The sequence below is a fragment of the Bacillus rossius genome, chromosome 1, assembly GCF_032445375.1.
Source record: "Bacillus rossius redtenbacheri isolate Brsri chromosome 1, Brsri_v3, whole genome shotgun sequence".
NCBI lineage: Eukaryota > Metazoa > Arthropoda > Insecta > Phasmatodea > Bacillidae > Bacillus > Bacillus rossius.
In genome coordinates, this window is record NC_086330.1 from 320,067,767 (window position 1) to 320,082,704 (window position 14,938).

Here is a 14,938-nt window from a genome sequence, read left to right on the forward strand (position 1 = left end):
TTCAATTTCATGTTACATTTTGACCATGGTGTCTTCTTGTGTTTGATTAATATGTATTGTTCTTAGTGAAAGAGACCAAGGGTGAAAGTTATATTATTGTTTAGGTTCTCACGGAGACGAACTAATGTAAACTTACGTTTGTTAGTCATACATTCTGTGCTACCCTCTGTATGTACTCCCGACAGATGCTGCTATACAGGATCTCGACCACAAAAGTGGTACCAATCATGTTATCTTCGACTCATCATTTGTGGTTAACAGCAGTCCAAAATTTTAGCGTTACAAGGCATACATTAGATTCTCAAGATTTTTGAAGTAATTGTGGCACGACATGAACGAACAAATTCTAATCTAATGTCAACAAAAGGAAATTAATTATTTTGACTTTTGCCGATTCAAAGTATGCAATTTTTTACAGTAATCTGCCTAATTTTATTGGAATATGTGCGCGGTGAAATTTTGTTAGATATTTGAAATCTCCGTGGTTTTGGGGCGCCATTTTCTAAGAGATGGTTTTTTGTAGTGTCCCCAGTAATGGGCAAATTGAGAAACTGCCTGTACAAGTTAGAAATTAAGTAATGTAATCCTATAAATGGTTAAATGAATTAAATAGGGCTCTACAACTAAAACAAGTAAAATCTTGTTAGTTGCTTACTAACGAAATGTGCCGTTATGATAAAGTATTGCGATGTCAGTATGTGAATATGTGCAATGTATATATATGAGGTACCGAATTTACCGATTTATGGTAATACTGCACTCGGACGTGACTGGCACGTGTCGCAGAGGTGTTAGCGTGAGGTCTTCCCGCAGGCTATGCGCACGCCACTGCGAGACACTGCGGGCGTGGCGCTGCTGTTCCAGTACTACAACCAGCTGTACTTCGTGGAGAGGCGCTTCTTCCCGCCGGACCGCTCGCTCGGCATCTACTTCGAGTGGTGAGTGCCTTTTCCCCTCCCTCTCTCTTTCTTCTACTACGAGTGGTGAGTGCCTTTTCCCCTCCCTCTCTCTTTCTTCTACTGCGAGTGGTGAGTGCCTTTCTCTCTCCCTCTTTCTTCTACTGCGAGTGGCGAGTGCCTTTTCCTCTCTCTCTTTCTTGTACTGCGAGTGGCGAGTGCCTTTTCCCCTCTCTCTTTATTCTACTGCGAGTGGTGAGTGCCTTTCTCTCTTCCTCTTTCTTCTACTGTGAGTGGCGAGTGCCTTTCTCTCTCTCTCTTTCTTTTACTGCGAGTGGCGAGTGCCTTTTCTCCCTCCCTCTTTTTTCTACTGCGAGTGGTGAGTGCCTTTCTCTCTTCCTCTTTCTTCTACTGCGAGTCGCGAGTGCCTTTTCCCCCTCCCACTTTTTTCTACTGCGAGTGGTGAGTGCCATTCTCTCTTCCTCTTTCTTCTGCTGCGAGTGGCGAGTGCCTTTTCCTCCTCCCTCTTTTTTCTACTGCGAGTGGTGAGTACCTTTCTCTCTCTCCCTCTTTCTTCTACTGCGAGTGGTGAGTGCCCTTTCTCCTCCCTCTTTCTTCTGCGAGTGGTGAGTACCTTTCTCTCTCTCTCTCCCTCTTTCTTCTACTGCGAGTGGTGAGTGCCTTTTCCCATCCCTCTTTTTTCTTCTGCGAATGGTGAGTACCTTTCTCTCTCCCTCTTTCTTCTACTTTGAGAGTGGCGAGTGTCTCCCAAATTCCGCGCATGCACAGGGCTCACGTTTTCGTTGATTTCGTCCCGATGACTGACCCGCGTGTGGCGGCAGTAACTGTTGTATATTATTGCTATTTATAGTGTGGGGAGGACTGGGTTCGTAAGGGATAGCCCAATTAAGTTTTATTGCAGTTTTATTTATTACTAATATTTACATTAATAATAAATAATTGTACTTGAAAAATGCCCGATTTCAAATCACAGGCATTAAAAAAAATGTTTATCAAGTCACTCAGTGTCTCTCAAATTCCGCAGTTCGCACTCCTCACTGGAGCTAGGCTCAGCGGTGGTTCGCCCCTTACCTTGTGCTGTCCACACACACAGTCTCACGCCACTCAGTCGCCGCACTTTCACGATCCAGTCGAACTCCGCGTCTCGCCACTCTAAGGGAGGTCTCGCACCCTCTTCGCCGATGTCGCACTTCCCTTCGCTCAGAATCCGCTCGGAACTGCTTCGGAGGCCGCGTCGTGGCTTAAGTAGTCGTGGGTCGTCTTTCCAGAACCGACAAGCGCAGTTGTTACGGATCGCGTCATCCTAGGCTGACCCGACACCCGAACAGTCCAGAACAGCATCGTCAATTCACCGCGGCGGCCTGCGGAATTCCCCAGGCCACTCAGCGATAGATAACAGGCGTTTGAATTAGTTTTTAGCCTCGCTCAGGGAACCATTTATTAAAACGGTTGCCTTTCTGTTATCTTACTGGGATTCGGTTTGGACACGTTCTGGATTAAGGCTCGCTAGTTATGTTACGGTTGTATCCCAACAAGGCCGTGCTTGTTCGCTACCTTACCCGAAAGTCTTGGAATACCGCCCTAAATGGTTACCAGGGACACTGATAACACAGTGGAGCAAGGGGCGCAGTGGTGAGACACTTGACTCTCACTCCAGTGGACCCGGTTTCGAACCCTTGTCCGACCAACCCGGTACAAGCCCTCTGCGGTTGCGCAAACTACTCCAGGATAAAGCTGGGATGGTTTCTTATAAATGGCTATCACTGATTCCTTTAACCAATATTCCTGTTCTGTGTTGTCTGTAACCGTGTCTCAGTGATCTCGTGTTGACGGGATGTTAAGCAAAAAAAAAAAAAAAGGTTTTGGGTCTCGGCTAAATGCAGTAAACAAACATTATTATTTTTTTTACATTCATCATGATACGTGCAACTACGAGACTTAAAGCAGTGACTTCCTAATTTAGTGTTAAGTTGGAAACTGTGTAAAAAGGTTAATTAATGCACACACCTTGGAGTTTTAAGAAGAAAATACGAAACAGTAAATACAGCCGTGGGAAAAGTCCCATCTTGTCCATGTGGAAGGGTATTGAATAAGTATTTGCTGAACACTAAATGCCTTGAAAGTAGGCCCGAGATGCAATGGAAACAGAAAAACTTCCGAATCGGAAAGTCTTCCGCGCCAGACATGTTATTCTCGCGATGACGTCACCGATGTGTCGAGCGTTATATATTTCCGCGTACATTTATCGTCCGCGTCGCGTCCACCGCATCGCGCCCGTCGCGCACGACGCTCCAGGGAGACTTGCCGCCAGGTGGCGCCGTGTGGCGTCGGCACGCGACCACGTGCGGGCAGCGCCGCACAGACCGGCCGGAAGCGGAAGGACTTCCGCCGCAGACAGGGTGTAGGGGAAAGAGGTCGCTAAGGCGAGGCGAGGGTCGTGCTTCCATCCCTACGGCACGGACTCGTGTTGCTGCCAGACACAGACTTACGGTACGTTCGTGTACCGGAACTACGGGATTTCTGTCAGTTGGCTGCACAGCCACCAGTGATCTTGGAGGTCGCTCTTCTGCACCTTCCCCTCCCGTGTTTGGTTGTAGTTCGAGATTCATGCATACATGCAGGGCCGGTGCAAGGTAAATTGGCGCCCTAGGCGAAAAACCTTAATGCCCCCCCTCCCCCCCCCGGCCGGACACCACAAAAATATTTTCCTTGCCTCAAAATACATCACATAATCCTAAAAATTTGTCAACAATCAAATGAAAGCGGGCTTGTGTTTTTTCTTTACTTTTTTACTTATTACTAATCGTAAACAGGTCGCCGTGGACTTTAAATAATTACTTATATCAATATAAACATTCCAAATTGTTACAAAAATCCATTTTCATCTAGTTTCAATAATCGTTAAACATATTGTATCAGCTATGTGTCGTGCTGCGCCGCCCCCAGCTACTTGGCGCCCTAGGCGGTTGCCTAGTTCGCCTATATGGACGCGCCGGCCCTGCATACATGTACAGTTTGAGACGTTGTAAAACAACGAAACCCGTGCTTCTCGTAGAATGACGACTGTTGCGTCCCATAAACATTTTTGTTCCACTACTCCGTCTATATTCAGGGTGAAAGACACAGGACTATGGTTGCCCGATGACAGATACAAACCGGCTACTGCCCGCAGGTACGACTCGCTGACGGGCGTGCCCAGCTGCCAGCGCACCGTGGCCTTCGAGAAGGCCTGCGTGCTGTTCAACATGGGCGCGCTGTACACGCAGCTCGGCGCCAAGCAGGACCGCCTGCTGCCCAAGGGCCTGGACTCGGCGGTGGACAGCTTCCTGCGCGCCTCGGGCACCTTCCGCTACATCCTCGACAACTTCACCAACGCGCCCAGCATGGACCTGGGCCCGGAGATGCTGGACATGCTGGTGCAGCTCATGCTGGTGCGTCGTGCCTCCGGGCTGGCGGCTCTCGCGGCGTCCATGCCAGGAGCAGTTGGCGCGGGGGGGATAATAGTGTAGTCAGGCGTTTTTCTTTCAAAAATAATGATTTAATAGTTGTTATTACGTAGAATTGGTTCATCAATAAAATATTTTACATGGCTTTTTTTTACATATATACTTGCAAGTCGCCATTAGTCTCACAAAGTATTAAAAATAGGTACCTACTCATACCACCAGGTCAAACCCCCATCTCCCCCTTTCCAAACTGTCATATGAGTTCCCTCGGTAAGATAGCCTACTGTTCACAGGGACGAAAGCTTCCAACCAAAAACCCGAACAATTCCGAAGTTTACCGAAGTAAAAAGGTCAGGTTCGGTCAGTGTAATGAATAATAGTTCTTTTATTTTTGGTTTTTGGGTGGGTATGTTAGATAAGGTTATCGTAACTAAACTGAAAGGTTGAATAGGTTTAGGTTGGCGTTATTTAAAATACTCTATGACTTCCAAATATATGAATCCTTGCAATATGGTGTTTTTTCACTAGTGATCGGCAAATTTCATAGACCTTCGCAAATTGTTGGGTGGGGTTCTCATCCCTGTGAACTAGTAATTATGCAGAGTAGCGGCTTTTAGGCAATAACGCTAACGACTAAAGCAGAATTATGGTATGTTGGGCTAACTACATTAAAAATCAATATTTCATTTTTAATATTTTCAAATGTAGCTTACCTAACTTAAACAATTTATTAGTCGCATTATTTCCCAGAAGCAGCTAGTCTGCAGAGTCACGTGTACAACTGTGCTACTGTTCTGTCAACAGAGTTTGTAAAAAAACTTCCATGCGGTTGTAAGCATTCGTAAACAATAATCATGTCTTGCTTTGCAAGTGATGTTAGCACTTATAATAATTTTTGGAACTGTCAAATTCTAGATAAATTACACGACACAGCCATTGCTATCGTCACTAAGACTGTTTTTCCAAAATTCATAGATAGTCAACTTGATAAAAAAGGGGGGGGGGGGGGGATTTGCGAAGGAGTGTTGTTTCAAATTGTAGCCATAAGGGCAGTATTCCAAGACGCTCGGGTAAGGTAGAAAATAAGCGCCTTTTTTTTTTTTTTTTTTTTTTTTTTTTTTTTTTTTAGATACAACCGTAACCACCTAACTTGTGGGCCGTATTCCAGAACTTATAGAACCAAAATTCCATTAAGGAATCAAATCAGCAACAGTTTTAATAAATTGTGTCTTGCGCGAGGCTAGAAACTGGTTTTAATGTATAATAGTTGAATTTTGGCAACCATCGTTATGCAGTTACACCGGAATTTTATCGTAAGCATTTATAAAACTGTCCCGAGGATAATTTGTCACTAACAAATTACAAAAAATCTTAAGCTAAATTAGCAAAACCAGCATCGAATTTTAAGTTCCAGGTTGGCTTAAAAGTTTGTTTCAAAGAGTTATTTTGTTTTCAAAAATTCCAGGGGAGGGCCTGCATAGAAGTAAAAAGCTCGGCGGCCTCGTAAAGTCTAGGACCGCCACTGCGCTCTGTCACCATATACAATACCTACATGTGGTATTCTTTAACCTGGTGTGGTGGAGCATTGATGGCTGGCTGCACCATTACTCCATCAAACCAACCACTTGCAGTCGATGAATCGATGCCTCGAGGCATCCAGGTTGGCAGTATCTCACGTGCTTATGTTGTTTGACTGACACTAAGCAAAGTAAACAGGTTCAAACAAGACGCAAGTTACAAAAAAAATATTTAAATCAACCTGAAACAATTGTCTCACATTCCAGAGGACTCGTGTTCGACTTCCTTTCCTTGCATCCCAACAATTTAAATTTAACAGATTTTCCTAAACGCTAAACGCTAAACGCTATAATTGCTCCTCACTACAGTCAATGGCCAGTTCTCTTTTCAACTTCCCTGACTGGGTGCACATAATTCATTCAGCAACAAAAAACACATTTAAAAAACGTTTGCTCCATAACTCACCAAACCCCTTTGAAAGTATGATGTTAAAAATTTTAAAATCCTACTAGTTAAGTGTTTAGACTTCCTAAAATATAACTTAAATTTTTTTTTTCGTTCTACTGTTATACCCCTCTTAAATTTTTAGTGCTTAAGAGAAACTTAAATACTTATATAAAAATTTCCAATATACAGAAATTACTGTGTTTTTTTTTGTAGATTTTGTACCATCCATAATTTTTTTTTTTTTTTAGTCATTCGAAAAGCTGTACTTTTATGAAATGGCCTCTACTAAATTTTGGTTTAACTTAAAACATTTGAGTATATATTGTTTGAAAACCCACCCTTCTGGTAGTGATGTAACACATATGGGATTGTTTTTCTTAAAGGCTCAGGCGAGGGAGTGTTTGTTTGAGAAGTTGGATCTGCAGTCGAGGGATCGCAGAGACATTGACGTCTGCCTGGACTTGGCTCAAGAAGCTGCACAGGTAAGTCAACGACTTAAGAGTGCATGGTATATTTCACTAAAGATAAACATAGTTACAATCCAAAAAATTTCGTAAAGGTTAGAATGGCCATGTACCTTTAAAAAATGTTTTCTTGATTACTAATAAAGTCTATGTCCATCACAGAAAGCATAAATAGACAATTTGTTCAGTAAGTTTGCTGTAGGCACCCCCACTTTATTCTCATTAACGAGGATGGTTTGATTTATAATTTGGTTCGCATACTGATAGGTAGCACTATCGTCATCTTTATACGTTTTCATTAAGTTTTCATCTTATGAATAAATTATTTTTGTTTCAAGTCATTCTTTTCAATGATTCATTGTTAATCAGTTGTTTACACATTATATATTGCTAGTAAAAGTGAAAAATTAATACATTTGGAATTCATGGTATGATATATTTTTTTCTTGAAGATAAACTTGCAGAGAAAATGTATTAAAAGTATTTTACCTACAATGGTGGGCTTATGTACTTATAAATATTTATACTTTGGGTAAATGAATTTAAGTGTGGCAAAACGAGTATAGTGGATGCCTCGAAATCAGCTGTGATGCCAAAAATCATCTGGGTTTTAGCCTACAGACGAGTGAAAGTGTGTGGGTTAGCAGAAGCTACACATCTCAACTGAAAGGGTTCACTTCATTTTGCCTAATGAATTGCACAGAGCGAAAGAGAATCGCACGCGAACATCTGCTGACGAATTGCAAGTGTTTGAGAAGAATCCAGTGCAGTTTTCGTGCCATTTTGGGACAACGGACGAGACTTGGACACACCAACACCACTGTATCCCAGAAACGAAACAGCAGTGAATACAATGGATTGTACATGGCCAACCAGCCCGACAATGTGACGTGTGTTCCTTCCCCTGGAAAGGTGATGTCAGTTTTTGGGACGCAAAAAGAATTTTCCTCATAAACTTAATCGAAAAGGGGAAAAATATCACCGGAGAAATACTATTCATCACTTTTGGACCAATTAAATGCTGCAACAGAAAAGAAACATCCGGGAATGGCAATTAACGGTGCATTCAAGCTGTGTCGCTGAGCAAAAATTGGTCGACCTGCGAATTAATTGCTTCAGCATCCTGACTTTCAACCAGTTTTAGCTCCCTTGGATTACCTTATTATCTCTGAAACTTTGAACTTTCCTGGCAGGACAAAAATTTCAGTCAAATGAAGTGGTCATACAGGAAGTAAAAGAGTATTCTGCAAGCCTTGAAGAAACTCATTTCTGAGAAGGATCGTGAAACTACAGAAACATTGGGGTAGGTGCGTAGAACTTCGTGGAGACTGCAGAAATAGAAAGCACCTTAAGAAACTCAAATTGTTTCCCTTAATTTCAAAACAAAATTTTAAAACTTTACTCTACAGTAAAGTAAGTACTGTAAAGTAAGTCCAGTGAATTCTTATATGGAGTGCAACACATGTAAATACTTCCATCCTACTCTTATCGTGCAGTCTTATCGAGTTACTAAAAATGTAACTTTAATAGTATTACAGAAACCGAATATCGGCCACGAATGTTGATGAAACTCGATACAATAACAGCGTGGGAAAATGATAAAAGGAAGATCTGTCCCAACGAATATTCAGATTAGTAATGTGAATATTCCAAACAGAATACTTTAACCAAACGTTAAATATAATAAAAACCACTTACGAAAGGCATGCGTTTCAAGGTACATTTTGTAAAAAGCATCGTTTCGACCACTGACAATCACGTTGGTTTACAAGGTGTGAGCACGGGGTAAGTCGATGCCTACCGAGTACGGACACTTTAAACTGGATACACCGAGGTGCCTGCATTCCTATTAACTAACATGGAGCAAGGCCCCACAGTACGGTGTGGGAACTGGAAGCAAGCTTACAAAATCTTCCAGCTACTGGTGACGCCCACCATAAGTGATCACAGAGGCGTGGCAGCAGTAATTCGAACCCAGATCTGATAGTCTCAATGTACAGCCTGGTGGTTTTGGGGCCTTCCCACAAGGGACTCAGCCAGGGAGAAGGTCCTGTGCGATCCTGACCCCTCCCTACCATGATATAAAAGGAACAAGCTAAGACACAATAAGAAAATGACGGCAACTTAGCTACATGAAGGTGACAGAGAGAACATTTTGGAAGGATCATTTAAACACTCAGTTGGCTACAATACTGCAGTTCCTCCCCATCATACCCCGACATGCCTCACACACACACACACACACACACATGCGACAGGAATTGTCTTTCCAACTAGTCTGTATTTAATACCGGCTCTCAACACGTGTTAACCTACTCTAGGTAGCTATGTATTTCATACACACTGTACATGGTGTGTTTTCGTGTATTTAATAACGTTTCTAAATATAATAAAAAAAATTGCTTTAAGAACAAAGTTTCGAAAGAAAAAAAAATTCAATGAAAATAAAATGTATATAAAATGTTCAGTTTTCTTTTCTCAAGCAAAATCATCACTTAAATTTATATGTGTAGTAGTTGGAGTTCTATGTGAAATGTTATTATAGATGAAGATTACTCATAAAAATCCTGAAAGGTTTACGCTGGGTCCCGCGGACTGCTGGCGCCGGTGAGGTCCTGGGTGCTACAAGTGTTGGGTGTGTGCTCATGCGCAGGTGGCCGAGGTGTACAGCAAGGTGCACGCGCTGATCTCGGCGGCGGCGGTGCGCGACTACGTGCCCTACTCGTGGGCGGCGCTGGTGCAGGTGAAGCTCCTGGGTGCTACAAGTGTCGGGGGTGTGTGCGCGTGCGCAGGTGGCCGAGGTGTACAGCAAGGTGCACGCGCTGATCTCGGTGGCGGCGGTGCGCGACTACGTGCCCTACTCGTGGGCGGCGCTGGTGCAGGTGAAGCTCCTGGGTGCTACAAGTGTCGGGGGTGTGTGCTCATGCGCAGGTGGCCGAGGTGTACAGCAAGGTGCACGCGCTGATCTCGGCGGCGGCGGTGCGCGACTACGTGCCCTACTCGTGGGCGGCGCTGGTGCAGGTGAAGCTCCTGGGTGCTACAAGTGTCGGGGGTGTGTGCGCGTGCGCAGGTGGCCGAGGTGTACAGCAAGGTGCACGCGCTGATCTCGGTGGCGGCGGTGCGCGACTACGTGCCCTACTCGTGGGCGGCGCTGGTGCAGGTGAAGCTCCTGGGTGCTACAAGTGTCGGGGGTGTGTGCGCGTGCGCAGGTGGCCGAGGTGTACAGCAAGGTGCACGCGCTGATCTCGGTGGCGGCGGTGCGCGACTACGTGCCCTACTCGTGGGCGGCGCTGGTGCAGGTGAAGCGCGAGCACTACGCCGCGCTGTCGCACTTCCACGTGGCGGCCGGGGTGCTGGGCGCGCGCCTCGCCGACCTGTCGCCGCGCACCCGCGACACGCTGCAGTTCCTGCACGAGGAGGGGGACGCCCGCACCCAGCTGGAGGTCCGGCTGCCCCAGGACGACGCCGAGAGGAAGCTGCTGGGTGGGTACCCTCCTCCAGTTCCCTATCGTAGCCGGTACCTTCGTGCGACTGCCGGAGAATTTTTATATAATTTTTCGTTTCATGGTCCATAGACCCTAAAACCATCATCAACTAATATATATATAGATAGAGATAGAGAGAGATAGAGAGAGATAAAGAGAGAGATAAAGAGAGAGATAGAGAGAGCTAGATAGATATAGAGATAGATAGATATAGAGATAGATAGATAGAGATAGATATAGAGAGATAGATATACAGAGAGATAGATAGAGATAGATATAGAGAGATAGATATACAGAGAGATAGATATAGAGAGAGATATAGATATAGAGAGAGATATAGATATAGAGAGAGATATAGATATAGAGAGAGATATATATAGATCTTATAGAGATATATATAGATATATATAGAGAGATATAGATATAGAGAGAGATATAGATATATAGAGAGAGTTAATGGGGGTAGAAATGAGGAGGGTTTTTTTGAGAAACGGGAAAAATTGCTTCACATCCATTTTAACGTTTTATAGCTTGTAGGGTTAATACCAAAAACCTTTGTCCAAATACATTTTTGATACGACTAAACATAACTGCAAGGGGTGGAAAAAACAAGGGTTGGACGACAAAAAAATTCATAACTCCGTTAGTAAGCACACTATAAAATCCGTTCGAATTGTTTGTAAATCTTATATTCATTATCTATAACTTTTGTCTGAAACAATTTTTGATAGTACAAACAATTATTGCAATGGGTTAAAGAAACCTGGGATTGGAATAAGAAAATAAATAAAACTTCACTACCATGTACACAATCAAATCCATTCTAATTTTGTTTCTTTTTTACTATTGTCTAAAACTTTTGTTAGAATAAATTTTTATCTAACTAACCATTACTGCAAGGGGTGGAAATATCAAGGTTTGAAAGTATGCTATCAAATCCGTAATAATATATTGTATAATTCGTAAAATTTATCTAAAACTTTGGCTGAAACAATTTTTGATGAAATAAATTATTACAGTATAAACAGGGGTTGAAATTAAAAAATAATTCAAAACATTTTTAGTATCAAATACATTTCAATCCATTTTAAACCATCTTAATATTACCTTAAACCTTGGTGCAAAGCAAATTTTTTTATGAACACTTTATTAGAGATGAAAAACCGTTTTTGAAGATCAAAAATTTGGTTCTAAGCTAATAAAAGATGGATGCATTGAATTTAAAAAAAACATAATATTTTTGCAAGATGGCAAATGAAAAAAATGTTTAATCAATCATTTTGTAATACTGGAGAACATAAATATGTTATGTACATCAAGTTCTTAAAATGTTTCAGAATTTTATTGAAGTTTTCAAAATATTTCCAGAAGAAATAGGTACTTCAAAATCTACCTACGCCTGTAGGCTATGCCTGAAGGAAATTTTTTCAAATTGTGCTGTGAATCCTTGATAACACAAAGAATTGGAACGTAACAATTTTAATAAATCTTAAAAATATTTCTTTTACCACCATTTCTGAACAGCACAAAAGATTTCATTCTAATTGTTACAAAAAATTAAGCAATTTTTGTTTTAATTACTTTCTAGTTAAAATTAATTTTGGAAAGCTTTCATTCTATGCCATTTTATTCATATTATAAATTTAATATAATTTTTAATGCAAACATTCTTATAATATACAGTAAAGAAGTAATTAATGTAGTGATCCAAACTTTAAAAAAATTAAAACATTTCCCAAAAATACATTTCTCACGTAAGTCTTAAAGGTATGAGATTACTATATTTTTTATGTGCCAAATGACATTTAATAATAAGAAATCTGAAATATATATTGGATAGTTGTTTAGTGTTATATTTCTGCTGTGTATTGTTTGTAATTTTTACTTATTTTTTAATGCAAAATTTATTATTAAGTTTGATCAATTTTTAACATTATTTTAGACTGGGAATACACAGATACTTTATTATTGGGAGCTTTGTATTTATAACAAGTGTATTATAATAGAGGTTTACTGTCGAAAAGGAGCAGCATTTCTTAATGTTTGGCAAACTATGAAACCGCCTTCGTAAACACTTGTTATTTCTAAAATATGTTATTTTTAAAATGCTTGAAGTTATATCATTGTTACGTAGAAAATACTAACCTACTGATGTCACTAGTGTGGTTAGATATAGTTTCGACCCGTATTCGCAGACAGTCTGTTACAAGGATGTCACAGAACAGAGACTGAACTGTATGTAATACTGATACCGGGCCGTGGTCCCGGAGGGAAGGAGCGGTTAGGTGCAGTTTCAACAGGTATTCATAGACAGTTTGTTACAAGGTCACTGTACAGTATGCAGTACTGATACCGGACTGTGGTCCCGGAGGGAGGGAGCGGTCAGGTACAGTTTCAACAGGTATTCGCAGACAGTTTGTTACAAGGAGGTCACTATAAAGTATGCAGTACTGATACCGAGCCGTGGTCCCGCAGGGAGGGAGCGGTCAGGTACAGTTTCAACAGGTATTCGCAGACAGTTTGTTACAAGGAGGTAACTATACAGTATGCAGTACTGATACCGGGCCGTGGTCCCGCAGGGAGGGCACACCTCCGGGAAGCGCTGCTGCTGCACGAGGAGAGCCAGCGCCTGCACCGCATGTGCCGCGAGCTGCGAGGCAAGGCAGCGCTGAGCGCCGTCCTCAAGAAGTGCCACTCCCGAGCCATGGACGCCTACACCTACGCCGAGGAGGAGGACGACTTCAGAGAAGTTCTGGACCCGCCCAGGGTGCTGTGTGAGTTCACCTGTCGGAGCTGTGTCCATCCTTCTATCAACGTATATTTTCATGATATTGCTAAGGCTTTAAAACATGTTACTAGACGTTCTTTTAACTAATTTAAATTTACTAATTTTAGTTTTATTTAAATAACATTGTTTCAAATATAATTTATAATTTTACTATAAGTCAAGTTTAAAACTAAGGGAACATCACGGACAAAAGAACTCTTAGATAGTGTTTTGTTAAAAAAAAATTACTTTTTTTTAACAATTTTATCAACTTGCAGCTATGCCAAGTTTTATTTTGCAAAACATTGCATTGAATTTATGCTGCAAAAAATGAAATGCATCAGCTAGAGTGCACCCAGTAGATACCGTTTAAAATAAAACTGCTGGTACAGAAATTAGTTTCATTCTATCAGACTTTTGTCTCATTTACTTTAATTTGGTTTTGAGATTATGAAAATAAATGTTTTTGTAACTAATATACCTATGTTAGTTTTTGTATATAGAATTCAATTTATCATTAAAGTTTAGCAAAAATGTGTAATTTACAAACCAAACATAACTTAGTATGTACACTATTTCTACGCACATCCAAAAATGGTATAACGTTGCGTCACTAAGATGACGTGAATAGTTTGTCATTACTTCAGCAGCCATTTAGGCAGCCACTTACATGTTTTGAAATCCATTAAGTACTGTTGTGATACAAATAACTGTTGGAGAGGTAGGTACTCATTGCACAGATACTGCAGAAGAGAAAAAAGTTACAAATGAGAATACAAGCAGAAATTATATTACAGACCTTGTAAATGCAAATGTACCTGTATTTAGTGAAATGTCAGTACTCTTAAGTGTGATTCAGGTAATCCACTGACCTTGGAATTTAAATTCTGGGATTAGTCTTGTCTGGCGAGAACAAAATGCACCAAGTATGCCGCTGGAATCATAGATATGATAAAAATATAAATAAAGCAATAAATGCTTTTAAAAAATTGTTCTGGATGGGTTAAAGGTGCACAAAAGTGTGTGAACAGGCATACGTGGTGGTTGCAGCGTCCACCAAGTTCCAGTTGTCGCTGACGCCCCCCGACTTCTCCCACTATCGCGTGGAGGACTTGTTCCGGGGGCTGGGACCCGTCGCCATCTTCTCGGCCAAGCACCACTGGACCGCGCCCCGCTCCGTGCAGTTGCAGCGGCTAGGAGGGGAGGGCTTCGGCTTCAGCGTGCGAGGAGATGCGCCCGTCATTGTCGCGGGCGTCGACCAAGGCAGCCTCGCTGACGTAAGGCAGTCTCTGCGCGCTTTCGGTAGATGTCGTTAATGGGTCCCGTTTCTGTATCACATCAGCATAAATATGTATATGTATAAATTATATATAGAATTTCACATATTCCATTACCTCGTATATTTTATGAATTTACATTTTCTTGACTAAACAATGAAATACCTAAAAAAAATTTCATAATATGCATCAAAATTAAAAGCAAAAAACTAACTTTATAAAAACTACAAAATAAGTAAGTTTTCCATCGAAACTCTTTTTAAGTTTTGCTCGCCATCCTGCCATTGGTAGGCTAACGTTTGGTAAACTGTCCCACTTATGGTGTTTTTACAATTGTCTGTCAATTTGGTTCCGTGCTATTCTTTGCCCTGCCCATCTTTTTTTTTTGTTCTTCATCTTGGGCTTGATTAATAACAATAATGAAATAACATTCTCATGAACTGCAGAACTTTTATATTATTAGTAGGAGGAGCACAACAGTTTCGGCTCATACTTGTGCAAAACTAGCATAAGAATCATCTTGTCCGGTGTTCAATATTGTTAGTAGGATTTTTACATGTAAGTACTTTTATCTTTACTATTTCACCATAAAATTATAGAGTCGCTGTTAAAAATTA

At 41.5% G+C, this 14,938-nt stretch overlaps 1 protein-coding gene across 4 annotated transcripts in view; it reads left to right on the top strand.

The window, feature by feature from the left end:
• Nucleotides 1-14,938, top strand: part of LOC134527958 (rhophilin-2) — a 626,490-nt gene that overhangs the window by 595,792 nt on the left and 15,760 nt on the right. For all 4 annotated transcript variants that reach the window (XM_063361051.1, XM_063361053.1, XM_063361052.1 and 1 more), the window contains 6 exons: nt 814-938; nt 4,090-4,348; nt 6,712-6,810; nt 10,002-10,275; nt 12,857-13,051; nt 14,095-14,321. In XM_063361051.1, the coding sequence (XP_063217121.1) occupies nt 814-938; nt 4,090-4,348; nt 6,712-6,810; nt 10,002-10,275; nt 12,857-13,051; nt 14,095-14,321 (1,179 nt within the window). The remainder of the gene's footprint in view (nt 1-813; nt 939-4,089; nt 4,349-6,711; nt 6,811-10,001; nt 10,276-12,856; nt 13,052-14,094; nt 14,322-14,938) is intronic.